General features: G+C 57.0%; 1 protein-coding gene across 1 annotated transcript in view; it reads right to left on the bottom strand.

The window, feature by feature from the left end:
* ELN (elastin) overlaps positions 1-6,915 on the bottom strand; it is a 32,505-nt gene extending 25,590 nt beyond the window's left edge. The window contains exons 1-2 of the mRNA XM_033839862.2: positions 6,476-6,915; positions 236-286 (exon numbers count right to left, since the gene is read on the bottom strand). Coding sequence (XP_033695753.2) covers positions 236-286; positions 6,476-6,863 — 439 coding nt within the window. The 5' untranslated portion in view covers positions 6,864-6,915. The remainder of the gene's footprint in view (positions 1-235; positions 287-6,475) is intronic.
* Between the last annotated feature and the right edge of the window lie 8,412 nt (positions 6,916-15,327).

Here is a 15,327-nt window from a genome sequence, read left to right as displayed (position 1 = left end):
GGCGGTCACTTTCCGACAGTCTCACAAGCATTGCGTTTCATCTTTCAGAAACTTTGTGCTCTTAATAGTTGTAAAATAGCATCATGTAACTGCTTTTTAAAATAGGAGTGACTTATGGGTCCTCTGGGGTAGGTGTGCCAATGTTCTCCCCTTCTGCAGTGTCACAATGTGCATCTCTCACAAATGTAATCACCATCTGTCTTACCTGGGAGTGTGACAATTTCATGTACATTACCTGGGAAGAAGACGCCTCCAGGCACTGCACCAGGAACAGCCCCTGGGACCCCTGGAATGAAGTAGGTAGAGTCCCCCATTAGCCAGAATGAATAAAAGCATGCTAACGATAAAGATAATGATGATGATAATAATACTGCGTGTCTGCAAAGCAATTTAGGTTGACTAAGCAAATAATGTTTACAAAGCATTTTCTCATTCATGCTCCTCAAAATGGCCTGGTGAGGCTGGAAGGGCAGGGGTTATTATCTTCATGTTAACAGATGTGAAGTCAGGCTCAGAGAGGTTAAGGGATGTGCGGGGCGGGGGCGGGGGTCACACAGGCGGAAAGAGATCGAGCCTGGATTCAAAGCCAGGCTACTCCTCTGAGCATAACGGTTTGCACTGCGTTACCTGGAGAGAGCCTGGCATGGGGCTGGGTCTGAGCACCTTTTGCTGGGCAGCCAAGCCTCTCTAGCCCTGAGCGGCACGGGAGGGGCCAGAGCTGTGTGAGGGCAGGCCGGACCGTGACAGTGAGCGGTAAGGAATCGTGGCTGCTGCCGACAAAAGTGCGGCCATTCCCACGCTGAGAGGACGGCGTGAGGTCCGCGTCCTCAGCCACTGGGCAGCAGTGGTTGGGTGGTGCTCTGGCCGTCTGACACAGAGCTGTCTAAGGAGGCGCCGGGGCCCAGAGGGGGACACCATGAATGAGCAAAGTGAATAGTTTCCGAAGGAAAAGCTAATTCACTGGCCAGTCCAGGGGCTGTCTGCCCAGCCCAGATCACGAGTTCAGTCCCCACGGACCAGTGAAGCTCTCACCGGGGAACGCTGTGATGCAGGGCCCAGACCCAGCCTGCACGTAGTCATGGCAACAGACAATCCTGGAGCACACCAGGCCCCGACTGCACTGCCACAGAACGGCCCCAGCCTTGACAAGCCGCCTTGCCGGTGCCCCAGCCTGGGCCCCAGCACCACCCTGCCGAATGGGGCGTGGACTGGGCTGGGGGACAGTGTCGGGCAGCTCCGCAGTGTGCCCAGCAGACGTCTGGCCTGCTGGCCCCAGGGCCCCGTCAGCCTAAGCCATGGCCCAGCAGGGCGGAGGATGCCAAGCTGACATGGCCACCCCGTGCCAAAGCCCCGGAGCCACCCCCTACCTCCCCCCCGGGCCTGAGGCCCCCCAGGCACTGCAATCCAGGCCTGGAGTGTCTAAGCAGTCTGCTCAGAGCCTCAGGGGCTCAGGGCAGTGGCCCCAGGAGGCTGGGCCTTCTGGGAATGAGCGCCTGGGTCCTGTCGTCGGCTGCCAAGTGCACACATGGTCCGCCCCAGGCCTTTGATGCCTTCTCTGGCTCTGGCCTCCGGCTCCGAGCTCTGTCTCTTATGTGCCTTTCCCTGTTGTGCTCCAGGCCTTTCTCTGCCTCGGCCTCTCTCCCTCCTCCCCTTTCTCTCTCTCTAACCCTCTGCTCCAGGGCAGACTGCAGGAACGACATGGTGGGTGGAGGAAGCAAGGGGCTCAGGATAGACCCATCTGGCCTGTAATCTTGGCTGTGCCACTTCTTACCATCTGTGTGACCTCAGGCAAGTCACTTAACCTCTCTGAACCTCAGTTTCCTTTGTAGCAACGTGGGGCTGATAACTGCTGCCTTGCCAGGTTGTTGCGAGTTGTCAAAGAGTTCAAGAAACCTGTCCTACCCTGGGCCTGGCACTCGGTAACGCTTAAAAAAAAGGTGACACTTTGTTTCTACTTCACTGCACAGTACATGGCCTAAGGCCAGGTATACAGTAGGTGTTCAATAAAGGATGGGTGGGGGCTTCCCTGGTGGCGCAGTGGCTGGGAGTCCGCCTGCCGATGCAGGGGATGCGGGTTCGTGCCCTGGTCTGGGAGGATCCCACATGCCGCGGAGCGGCTGGGCCCGTGAGCTGTGGCCGCTGGGCCTGCACGTCCGGGGCCTGTGCTCCGCAATGGGAGAGGCCGCGGAAGTGAGAGGCCCGCGTACCGCCAAAAAAAAAATAAATAAATAAAAAAAAATAAATAAAGGATGGGTGAGTTAGGTGGAGGGGAGGCAAGGAGGTTGCCTGTGGGTCTGGTCTGACCTGTTCCATCCCCAACCAGCCTAAGGGTCTCCCCACCTTGGGGTCCCCCCACCTCGGGCTGGCCTGGCTGAAGCCCCACTTCCTCTCCTGGGGTTCTGTTCCCTGACCAGTGGCCAGGCCCCTCCTGGGCCTGCCAGCTCCTTCTGCTTCTTCCGTCCCAAGCTCTTTCTTCTCCCTACTCTCCACCCCTATGATTCAGATCCCAACAGTGTTTGCCAAACTCCGTGCCTGAACCATGACGGCCTGGGGGGCCAGGGGTTCTGATCCCCATTTTGCACTGAGGAAATAGGGAAGGCTTAGTGGGTGTAAAGGATCTACGCCTGGCCTCTCTTCAAGCGCAGGAGAGGTGAGAATAGAATAAGACAGGAGTTGATCAAAGGCCTTCGAAAGGCAGCAGCCTCCTCTCCTGCCCCATCATGGGAAGGGGCATCCTCCTTCCCACCTCCCCTCCTTGGCCTGAGAAGTTCCTCCTGCCAGGAATGCCCTCTCCTCTATCCAAGTCCTACCCTTCCACCAAGACTGGGCTCAGCTTCTCCCCCCTGCCGTCTCTGAGCCTGTGGTTCTCACTGCTCATCTGGCCCAAGCAGTTGGCCTGGAGCATACTTGTCTTGTTTTATGTGGGTTTGGCTTGTTTCACCGGCTAGCCCAGGGTGGAACTTGTCTCTTGCATCTTAGAATCATGATCCTATACTCTCAGGGATCGTAACTGTCTTCTGGCCTGGGCTGAAATTCCTTCTGCAAACATCCCATTGTGTTCCTGCTTGCACGCCTCCAGTGACAGGCAAATTCCCACCTCCCGATGCTGTCTGCTCTACCTGCGGAGAGATCTTCCTCCTACTGAGATAGAATCTGCCCCTCTGTCTCTCTAGGTCTGCCTCCCAGAGCCCCAAAGACTGAGGCCCACCTCTCATCCACAGAAGTTCCTCGAACATTTACCTTTTTTCAAGGTCTAACTCAAATGTCACTTCTTCCAGGAAGCCTTTCTGGATTTCCTGGGACTCCTCTAGGCCACCCCCTCTCCCAGTCTTGTCAGCTTCCTCCATTACTGCATCTCTGTTTACACACGGGCTGCCTCCCCACTGGACAAAACGTGGCATGAGTAGCAAGAGGGAAAACTAAACCTCATAAACGCGCATGAATTACAAGGGTTGATCAGTCCAAGATAGCAAATTCTGAATAAGAGAATATACAGCTTTTAAAATTTGCATTCCCACAGTCCTCTTACTTGATGCTTTATTTGTTTATTTTTTTGCAATGTTCATTGCTGGAGCCTCCCACTGGCCCTAGGCAGTAAGTAGGGCAGGGATGTTTCTCCCCATTTTTCAGCCAGGGAAACCAAGAGTCAGAGAAATGAAGTGCTTGGCCCAGGAACCGCATCTGACCCCAATCACACGCAGGGCATTCTGCGTTCCAGATCCTTTGATCTAGGTTCAAAGATCTGGGAGATGGCTGTTTGGGAGCAAGCAGCAGGCCAGCAGGCCTTGGCAGGGGGCTTTGCCAGTTCCAAGTCCAGGGGGCCGGCCTGGGGCGCAGATAAGACCACACGAAGCTGTTTGTCGTTTGCACGGAGAAAGGCCGCCAAGCGTTTTTCAAAAACAATCCTCCAGTGACTGACTCTGTCCCCTCCCTCCCGCGGACACGTCTGCCCTCCTGCCTTGGCCCCAGCAAACTTGGAGCAGGATCAACCCCTAACCCCAAGATCCAGGGTCCCGGAGGCGCCTCAGTCACCTGGGCAGCTTCTTACAAGACCTACAGGTCTGGGTCCCTCCCCAGACCAAATAAAGCAAAAATTCTTGGGTGAGACCCCACATCAGAATTGTTTCAAGTTCCCGGGAAACTCCAATTATGCAGCCAGGGCTGAAAATCCCTGTTGCAAACTGTCTTCAGTTCCGAAATAAGAAAACAAACAAACACCCAAAACCGAAATGATAAAATTTCTGGGGGTTTGGGGCAGCTGGTCCCGATTATAACTGATGTAATTTCTGTCTCTCTCGTGGCAGCTGATCAAAGCTACTTTTGACCCATCTTAAATGGGTCTAAACAACTTTTACCATCACAGAGGTTCCCGGGATGCCCCTTCCTTGTCTCCCCTGGCAACACGGTTCTTTGGAACTGGGGAACGCATGAGGGGTGGGGGGAAGCTGGGTTCCCTCAGGACAGCCAGGCAGGTGTGTGCGCATATGTGTTTGGGTGGGGGGCCCCTCCCACATCCCATCTCTCTAGACTTCCTTTGGGTGGCTCTGGGCACCAACCCCAGAAGACATCATCAATTCACACACCCCTTCTTTGGACCCAGCTACTCTACCACCTGGGACAGAGCTGAGAGTTATGTTTGCAAAGAAAGAACAGGACCAACGGAGCATTTAGCCCGGTCATTGAGGATGCATTCTTCTTAGGGCAGGCCCACCCCAGAGTACTTGGCCCCCAGCCTGCCCCTCCCCAAATGCTGCTCAGAACCTGGACCTTGGCCACCTCATCTTTGGCCCAGGGCAGAGAGCTGGCTGGTACTAATCCCCCTGGGGCTGCCTTAGCCCGTCTGAGCCTCAGTCTCCCCATTAGAAAAGCGTCAATAAAAATCCTCTACTCCCTGGGCTCCTGTGGGGACTAACCATCATGCTCTAGGTGGGAGCTCTCTCTGGGAAGGCAGATGTTCGGGGACCAAACTCCAGGGAGGAGGATCAGACAGGACCAGCGCTGCTACTCTCGGGCACGGGGGCGGCTGCTCCTCTGGGATTGTCTCGCTGCCCCCCACGGGCCCCATCTGAGGGTGCACACCATCCCTTGGCCTCGCCCAGACCCAGGAGTTGACCTCTGCAGGAAGCCCCTGCTCCCAGCGGTCCTGCCCAGCTGGTCAATCTCATGGAGGGAGCCCTTGCTGCTGCCCAGCCCCCTGCTCCAGCCCTCCGGCCTGGCCCTGCTGCAACCGGTGCACCTCCCCACGCTGGCCGCCACTGAAGGGCCGGTTCTCATGGCGAGCAAGACTCTCCCGGAAACCAGACCGCACCCAGGCTACCCCACCAAAGGCTCGTGAGGCTGCCTGCACCTCTCTTTTCCTGTGGCCAGGAGCACCGTCAGGGACCCCTGGTAGGCCACTCCCAGGGTCCCCCAAGGTGCTAGCAGCTCCGGGGGGGGGCACCCTCGGGACCCAAGGCCAGGTGGTCCAGGAGTGCCCCGAGGTCCACTCAAGCCCCTGCCACTCACCACTCTCCCTCTGCCAGGAGACGGATACCTTCCCTAGCTTCCTTGTGCTCGCTTGTGTCCCATACCACACATATACACACACACTCACATGCACAGTGACAAACCACACCCAGTGACACACCTGCACACCAGCTCTCCCATGTATACATGCCTGTCGGGTGGCAGACTTTTACACATGCTAATAGGCACTTTCACGTACCTACAACACCCCTCCTCCCAAACACACACACACACACACACACACACACACCCCTGTCCAAGGATGAACCTGTGAACATTCATCCCCTCGCAGAAACCTCCTCCTCTATTTGGTGACACGTCTGGGCATATACACAACATGCACACCTGTGCAAGAGCATGTAACACATACACACTCACACGCCTGAATGCATGCTCCCAGCCCTCCTCACCAGGGACAGACCACAGCGGCAGCCTTCCAACTCGCAACCCTATAATCAACTTAACCCTGACTTTGCTCCGAGCGCGTCCTGACTTCCCAGGGGACAAGGAACCTGTGGTCAGAGAGCTCACTGCCGCTGAGCTGGCCTCCAGCCCAGGTCCCCTGCCCCCAGGGCACACGCGCACACCCGGCAGGTCCACAGGTGTGCAAACTGCTGGTGCCCACAGACCCGACGGGAGCTCGTCAGCCCTTCCCCAGCATGCTCGCGACCCCCATACCGGGAGACCCCCCAGGACAGAGCAGGGCCCATCAGCCCTCTTGGGGCAGCAGAAGCCGGTGCTGGTTTGGGGCCACCCTGAGTCAGGGGGCGATGGTGTGACAGGTTTCTGCTCAGCACGGCTGGCTCCCGGGAGGGGCAGTTCCAAGGATCCAGTGGCTGAGGGGCTCCTGCCTGGGACCCCCTGGAGGATGCTGGGGGTGAAGAGCTTCCTCTCGTCCGTCCGTCGGTCCAGCCACCTGAGCGGGAGGCCCGAGGGCTGCGGGCACGTCAGGGAACAGGGTGAGGCCTACCTCCAGGCTGCGAGGGGTGGAGGATACACAGCAGAAGCAGGAGGGCTCCGGGCCACAGGGCTGCAGCTGTCGGACCCGCCATCTCGGGGAGAAATGCCCCAGCCCGCTCTCTGCGCCTCGTTTTATCCCCAAAGCGTAATTGCTGCCTTGTCGGTCTGCGAGGGAAAGAGGGAGGGAGAGAGGGCGGGCGGGAGGGCGGGAGAAGGGGGAGGCCTCGGGGAGGGGGCCGCGGGGAGGGGGCAATTACGAAAGGCCGGCTCACAGCCTCCCAGGCTGGGTCTGACTGGACTGGACTGTGGGCTTTTTTCCTTAAAACACACGTGCGCGCACACACACACACACACACACTCACACACACACACACACACACACACAGAGTTTCCCCCATCTCTCTCCTGCTTTCCCTCTGTGGCTGTTCTTTCACTGCTGGCCCCGTTCCCCGCCAGAAAGTGCAAGGGGGGCCCCTGCCAGGACAGCCCTCGGGAGAGGAAACGGGAGGGAGGGCCCTGCAGGCCGGCCAAAGATCCGGCCCCAGCCAAGGCCTGAGTGGCCAGGCCCCCGCCCCTGCGGCTGGGCCCCGGGCCCAGTGTGGGGAGACAGGCCAGCTGTCCCGTGCCTCTGCCCTTACCCCAGCCTCCAGACTCCCTCAGCACTCCCAGACCTGGCAAGAGACAGCCCTGCCCAAAGCTGGGGACAGGGGTCCAGGGCCCAGGCCAGTATCCGTAGAGGTCGAGGGCCTGTGGGCAGAATGGCCGGGAAGGTGAGATCATGTTGGCACTGCCCCGTGGGGCACCTGGGGAAAGGAAGGGGGACCCTGAGGCGCTGCAGGGCTCCATTCTTTGTGGGCTAAGGTCACAGCCTCCTGCCTGAAGCTGGGGAGGGTGTGATGGGTCAGTCTGGGATCCACGGCTGCAGAGGCCAAGGGGCTGCGGGCAGAATAGCCTGGGGGTTAAGACTCTGTTGGTGTCATTCCCCAGGGCATCTGGGGCCATGTGGGAGACCCTGACACATCACAGGGGCTCCATCCGTCAGGGATCGAAGTGCAGCCCCATGCAAGCCTGTGGAGGCCACAGTGTGTGCTGAAGGCCAGGCTGGACCCCAGGTGCCCTGCAGAGAACCGGGGGGCTGGGGAGCCCATCCAGACTGATAGGTGGCCCAGCCCCCCTCTATCACTTGGCCCCCACCTGTCCCAATGCTGAGCATCCCTAGCACCCAGACCAGACGCAGGAGCCCCCAGACTGCCGGTTCTCTTCCTGCCCCAGAAGAACTCCCCAGGCTGACATTCCTTTGGTGGCCAGGAGGGGGCGGCCCTGAGCTAAAACAACAGGGACCAGCATTTCCAGAAGGACTCGGGCTGTTCCCGCCTGACTGTGCGGTATGGGGACCCTAGGGATTTGGGGGATGGGGTGGGGTGGGAAACGAGGGGGTCACGCCACCTCACCCAAGTGGGGAAGAAATTTGGGAGCCAGAGGATAGGAGAGGGAAACTGGTACCTGCCCTCATCACAGCCTGTGAGGGGGAAAAGTCGAGGCCATGAGTTCTGAGAGCTTTTCCCTGCACCCAGATGGAGAATGAGAGGAGGACACAGCCGCAAGTCAGAGGAAAGGGGTTAAAGGACCCCTCTTCCAGCCAGGAGCGCTGAAGCAGTCTGCAGGGCCTGCAGGGCCTGCAGGGGCAGCCAGGAGTGCAGACGCCAAAGGCCGGGCACTGGACTCGGTAGGACCTAGGACTAAATTCTTGTTCTAGCACTTTCTAGCAGGTTAACCTCTCCAGAGAACTTCAGCTTCCTCATCTGTCAAATGGTGATAACTATTCCCGCCTAGGAGGTTATTGCAAAGATGGATAAGATGTGGTCACGTATTTCTGTACTGTGTCTGCAGATCCAAACGCTCTGTACACTAGTCCTGGTCCTGTAGCGCTACCGTAACTACATCAGTTCTGCGAGAACCGCTCCTGTGTAGGTATTAGGCTTGACTCTATGCTGGGTCACCTTGGGACCCTGGACCATCCCTTCCTCTCCCTGGTCTCAGGCGGCAGCTGCTCCAAGAGTTTGGAAGGGCACGCACGCTAGCAGAGCTGTCTTGAAGCTGTGCGTGCACAGCAAGTGTGCAGCTCTTACTTCCTATGTGTGTTATTTGGTGGTGATCTGGGGGTGGTTCACGGAGATTACGAGCCCCAGCCAGCCCTTGTTGGTGCGGATAGCGGTGCTCAGGGTTAGGGTCTGAGGCTCAGGGCCTGGCTTGTGCCTGCTGGGGGAAGGGAGGGGAGGCGGAGGGGTGGGGTGCATCTGCGTGCCTGCCCCCTCCCAGGGAGGGGGGAGGAAGGGGGTTCTGGGGAGAAGCTGGGCCCCATTTCTCTCGGAGCAGTGACGTGGGCAGGAACCGGCTTTCAGACTTTCAAACCGCAGTCTGCTCAGTCTTTATTAATTCCAGGACTGGGAGAGAGGCTGGTGCCAGCGGGAGAGGGCTTGCTGTGGGGATCAGGAGAGGTGTGGAGGGGCGCTTGCAGGGATAGACTTGAGGCTGCTGGGCCAGGTCGCTCCCCACAGGGCCAGGGCCCCGTGTCCTGTCCCCCAGCTGCATGCCCCCTTCTCCTTAGCATCCTGTCTTACAGGAGCTCCATGAGCTCATATCCGACAAGGCTTCTGTACACCTCAAGAGGGGACCTCAACTCAGAATCAAACCCAGCAGACTGATTATTCAGTGCAATTTAGCCCAATGCAGTCAATGCATAATGTAAGGACTGGGGGTTAGAATTTAGACCAACATTCATTCATTCAAGAAACGCAACAGTCCTCAACTGCTCAGTGCTCACCTTCCCGCATAGCTGTACAGATTAAATAAGGTCATAAATGTCGAACTGCCTGGTGCACCAAGTGCTGGAGGAACTTGGCTTTACTGTTGTCACTGACAAGCATTACCCACCCACTTGCTCCTGGGCGTCCAGGTGAGTCACTGACAGGCTCTCCCTGTCCACCAGCATCTCCAGGTGTAGCCGTTTAGAAAAAAAAGGAGCCCCAGCCTCCACTCGGCTCTCAACATGTCATTGCTTTGCTCAGAAACCCTCAGTTGCCTCTCAGATAAAGTCCAGTCTTCTGAGTACGGCCTTCAAGGCCTTGCCTGACCCGACTCCACTGCTCTGCTGCCCTCCTTCCTTCTGGCTGGTGGAGCTGCTGCCCAGCAGCCTGGACTTGTCCTGGAGGGCTAGGTGCTAGACCTTTGTTGCTGAGGTCCCCTGGTCTCAGCTTCCTCCAGGTCTGTGCCCCTCAGCATCCCTGCCCCTGGAACCTCTCTGATGGTTCTTGAGTTGAACTTCGTGCTTTATCTTATCCCCCACTGACCGGCCTGGCCATCACTGAAGGCAGTTTGAGGACAGACCCATTTCCGTCTCCCTCGTTGTCCAAGAGTATGGGATGACAAACACAGATGTGCACGCCAGGAGATGTGGGCAGAGTTCTGGTGGTATGGACAGAGCTCCAGAATCCCGGGAGGTGTTGTTTCTGTTTTCTTCCTTGTCTTCACATGGTCCTTTTATCCGTTGAATGCAGGATGCGCTGTGTGCATGGGACCTTGGACCAGAGAGTAAGCGTGCGCTGCTGGGCTAGGCTGGGAAGAGCTGGGTGTCATCCAGACCTGGAACCCCTACTGGGGTCCCTCCCAGTGAGGGGGCCACTGTTGTCAGTCATTTACACCTCTGTGTGGGTGAGTGTCCCTCCAGGTGGTCCCACAGGAAATAAGGTCCAGGTTATACCAATAGGGGAAAAACATGAATTTCTCATATGGACCCAAGTGAGATTTGGGAAGGAAATGCATGCTGGTTGGGTAGCGTAGGTTCCAGTTTAGACGCTCCAAGAGAGAATTAGCAGGAAGGCAGAGTGAAGGACCTCTGGCCCATCCCCTCTCTTCCATGAGACACAGCTGCGGACATTAAGTCTGAGCTTTCCCCTCTGATTTTAAACTTTCTAGTAGCCACATAAAATGAAAGAAAACATAAGTAAAACTAATGTGAATAATAAGCTATGTTTAACCCAATATATCTAAAAGATTATCACTTGAACAGATAACAGATATAAAAAATTACTCATGATGTATTTTGCATTCTTTTTTGTATTAAGTCTTAAAACTGGAGCGTAGCTTCCACTCAGAGCACATCTCGAGTTGGATTAGTCACATTTCAAGTGCTCAGTAAGCACATGTGGCCAGTGGCTGCAGGGTGGACGGTGCAGGGCGAGACCACAAGGGGTCTGGTGGGGATGAGCCCAACTTGGGACAAGCGAGGAGGGAATATCGAGGGTGGTTCCTGCTACTGAAAGGTTACAGGTGGGATGGGGCATGAGGGTGAGGGACAGAGGGAAGAAGGGAAGTCCTTGAGGGCCCGCAGGGGAGGCCTGAGGCGCACACACCACAGGGGAGAGGCCACCATGCTGATGACCGAGCCAGAGGGGGCGGCTTCCTACTGAGGGGCACCAGGCAGCCTCGGCCCAGAGCCAACATTTCAGGCAGGAGAGGAGAAAGGCCTTAGCATCTCGGCCTCCCCAAAGGCGACTGGGCCCTCCTCAGCAGACCTCACTGGAGGTAAATATGCTGCAGATCTGGGCGACTCATGGAATCCCATTTCATCACACGGGATCAGCCCAAGGGAAGTACAGGTTGTGCTCAGAGCGGGGTTTGGGAGTAGGGGAGGCGGGCTAGAATTTCTGCAACCCCCAGGCTGGGGCACCGGGAGCAGGCTGGGGGTGCAAAGGGGCCAGTGGTCATCATTGTGACATGGATGAACGCTGGTTAGTGTGTGAGCTTGGATGGATCACCTTGTAATTCATACCTGATAATGGTGACGTTAATAGTAATTAACCCTCAGCAGCCCTCACTTTCTCTTACGGAGACAGGGGTCTTCACAAGCCTTTAAGATCGATGACTCATGTCCGTAAGAGTCTGGTTAAAGCAAGTGCTCAAAAGTGGGACGGGGTCCGTGACACCATTTCAGGCAGCTGAAGCAGATGTTTGAGGCTGGGGGAGCCAGAGGCCCAGGGGGAAGGCCCCTCCCCACGAGTGCCAGCTCCACCGCTGGCCCAGGGTGTCCCAGCTCCGGAGGCACGCATCTCTGATCCAGACACCTCTGCCCAGGCCTGGGTGTTTGTGTGTCTGAGTCATTTGTCAGTCTGGGTCCTTGACCCGTGCGAGCTGGGGGTGGGTGGGTGTCCCAGACGGGCCGTTCTGCCCCGTGCTGTTCCCACATTGCCTCACGGGCTGTCTGCTGCGGTCTGGGGAGAACATTGTGAGCCAGGTGCTTTCTGCACCCCTCCCCAGGGGACCCAGGACAGAGGAGTGCAGAACACGCCTCTCATTGCTTTCACACTTGACAGTTTACAAAGCACATCTCCATTTTCAATCGGAGATATTGTTAGCCAAGTTTATAAACACAGGGTTTAGGAGCCCTGTCTACGAACTCGGGCCGCCAGAAAGAGCACTCCTATCTCCTTTAGATCTATTTAATTTTAACTCAGAGCCCCTGTCACGTGGGCGGGGGCAGTAAATTCCATCCCAGTTACTGGGTCTCTCGGCCTCCACCATCCGTCCCCAACCAAAATCCAGGAGTCTCCTCTAAGCCCTGGCCTCAATCACTCCCTTGCGGGAGCCTCTGTACCTTTGTGCACCCTGACACTGTGCTGAAGCTGGGGAGCCTGGGGCCTGGGCCGCCTCTGAGGATGCTTGCAAGGGGTGATCCACTCATGGGACTCACAGGGGACTGTCCCAATCCCAGAGCAGGACACCTTTCCTCTGGGTCTCCTGCTTCTCTGGGATTCTGACTCAGAGAGAAGATGAATTCAGTCTGCTTTGGCGGCAGCCTGGTGAGCTGCAGGAAGGGAGGGATACAGGACTGACACACACAGGTATCCACGACCGAACAAACTATCCTGCTCCCCAGATAGGGAAACTGAGGCTTGAGGAAGCACACCCCTGGCCCAAGGTCACCCCAAGGCATTGTGGCCTGGGGCTGAGGCCTTCGGGGTATTTCACTCCACCAGCCACACCATTCTCTGATGGGGTGATGGCCACAGCTTTGGGGTACACTCAGCAACTGGAGAGCAGGGCCTTCTCTTCCCTGGGCTGGGCACAGAGTAGGGCCTGGGGCCGAGCTGCCTGCCCCAAGGGTTCCCACGGGGCTCTGGGAGCTGGTGCACAGAGCTGTCCGGGCACCCCCCGCCCTCCTCCGTGCTGCCTCTACCTGTCTCACAGTAGTGCTCGCTCCTGCACGCGCCCTTATCGCCCTTATTGCCTCACCTCCCCCAGCCCGCCATGCCCAGAAGTCCTTCCAAGAGCCTGACCCAGGAACACTGCCAGGCAGGGAGTTCTCTTCCTCCTGGGCTCTGCCAGTAGCCACCCCCTGCCCTAGGCAGACCCCTCCACCCATGCCCGGAGCCCTCAGCTGGCCTGATCCCTGTGGCTCCGGGCGGGTCCCACGGGGCGGCCAGGGCAGCTGCCAGGATGCAGGGTAGGAGGCAGGCGAGACCAGGCCAGGGGCTCCTGCCGGGCCTGGGTTATCTACTCCCTCGTTCATTCTGTCCTCCACATTCCTGAGCTGCCTGCTCTGGCTGAGCATCAGGCCTCGGGAGTGGGGGACACACAGGACACCGGCACCAGCAATCCTGGGAAAGAGGAGCGATCTGGAGGCTGGAAGTCCAGGAAAGACTTTCTGGAGGAGATGACGCCAGAGCTGCATCCTGTACCCTTCTCTCAAAGGGAGATGCACTCTGGTGGCACCTGCAAAAGCAGGAAGGCTGAAAGCCCTGACCCAGGCCTGTTCCCTCCAGCGCACCCACAGGCCGCCTGCCTGCCTGCAGTGGGGGCACGGGGAGGGGGCTTCCGAAAGCACAGATTTCAGCTGGCCCTGCCCTGCTTCTAGCCACCAGTAACCGACTCCGCGAGGACACTGGCCCTTCCTGCTCAGCCTTTCATGCTCTACCAGCACTTTTCAAATTGCAGGCTGTGACCCGTTGGTGGGGTATAAAATTGATTTAGTGGGTCAGGAACAGCATTTAAAAAGGAGAGAACAGAAGAGATGCAAGTGTAATACATGTGACCAAATCGACCTTGTGTACTAAATCTTTTGTCTGAGTTTCACGTGTTTGCATGGGAGTACTAGATGAAGATGAACTTTTTTCTTGCACGTCACAGTCAGAAAGTCTGAGAGACACTGTTACCATGAGTGTTTACAAATTGTCCTCACGTTCTGCGCTGGGGGCCGTTCTCCTGCTCGTGGGAAGGAGGCACCCACGATGTGGCTGAGTGATGTCCGGGTGGACAGGTGAACGGTGGGGAGGAAGACCCCCATTCCTACACACCTCCCTGACCCCCTTGTCTGGCCACAGGATAGGCTCCTGCTAAGCTCATAAGAACTGAGGTCTTGGGACTTCCCTGGTGGCACAGTGGTTAAGAATCCGCCTGCCAGTGCAGGGGACACGGGTTCGATCCTTGGTCTGGGAAGATCCCACATGCCGCGGAGCAACTAAGCCCGTGCACCACAGCTACTGAGCCTGAGCTCTAGAGCCCCGTGCTCCCCAACAAGAGAAGCCACCACAATGAAGAAGCCTGCACACCGCAACGAAGAGTGGCCTCCGCTCGCCACAACTAGAGAAAGCCCGTGTGCAGCAACGAAGACCCAGTGCAGCCAAAAATTAATTAATTGATTAATTAAATTTTTAAAAAAGAACTGAGGTCTTAGCCTCCAAGCTTGGGTCACCATTGTTCTCAGGGGGGCGCTATGCTGGCTTCTGGCTCCAAAGCCCTCCAGACTCCCCAGAGGCCCCCAAGAGGATATCTTGGAGAGCTCAGCGATCTTAGGGTGTGTTCTTCAGAACCTTGAGGACAGAGGTGGGGCTGCTGGGGGTTGGGGGTGGCAGGGCTCCAGGCCCCACCCAGCTGGTTCCAACCAAGACAGACCTAGTTGTGTTTGGTTTATATACTAAGGTTCTGAGTAGCATTTCATTTGAAGAAAGCCTTCTGGGGCTTGAAAAATCATGAAAGCCACCACTCTGGTGGGAAGGCAGGGTCCCCAGGAGACTGGCGTTCCACTCTCTGACCTGCCCCAATCGCTGTGTGATCCTGGGTGACTTCTCCCCGCTCTGGGCGTGAGGGCGCAGGGGGTGCAGAGCAGTGGGCGTGTAGACTGGAGCAGGGCCTCTCAACCCTGGCCGCACATTAGAATCCTGGGAGTTTCTAAATTCCACTGCCCAGGCTGTACCCCAGACTGGAATCTCTGGGGGAGGGTGCAGGTGTTGGTATTTTTAAAACCTCTCAGGTGTTTCCAATGCACAGCAGACTTAGAGAAACATTGGGCTAAATGGCCCGTCTCTAAAAGTGACCCTCCCGCAGGGGCCTCCTGTTGTCAGGCCAGTGGTTCTCAGAGTTTAATGGGCATCATAATCATTGGTTCTCAAAGTGTGGTCCCTGGGACTTCCCTGGTGGTCCAGTGGATAAGACTCCATGCTCCCAAGGCAGGGGCCCGGGTTCAATCACTGGTCAGGGAACTAGATCCCACATGCCGCAACTAGGAGTTTGCATGACGCAAATAAGACACGGCCGGATAGATAGATAGATAGATAAATTAAAAAACAAAAACAAAGTGTGGTCCCTGAACCAGCAGCACCACACGAGAACAAACTTGTTAGAAATGCAGATTCTCAGGCCCCGCCCCAGATCTATCGACTCAGAAACTCTGTGGGTGGGACCCGTGATCTGAGCTTTACCAAGCCCACAAGGTGATGCTGATGCACATTCAAGTGTGAGAACCACTGGCCTAACCTTGACCATGAGAGTCCTCTGCAAGAAGGGCCACCTGTCTCCCAACCACAG

Source organism: Tursiops truncatus, chromosome 15, assembly GCF_011762595.2.
Source record: "Tursiops truncatus isolate mTurTru1 chromosome 15, mTurTru1.mat.Y, whole genome shotgun sequence".
In the NCBI taxonomy this organism is placed as follows: Eukaryota; Metazoa; Chordata; class Mammalia; order Artiodactyla; family Delphinidae; genus Tursiops; species Tursiops truncatus.
This window is presented reverse-complemented; position numbering and strand designations above follow the sequence as displayed.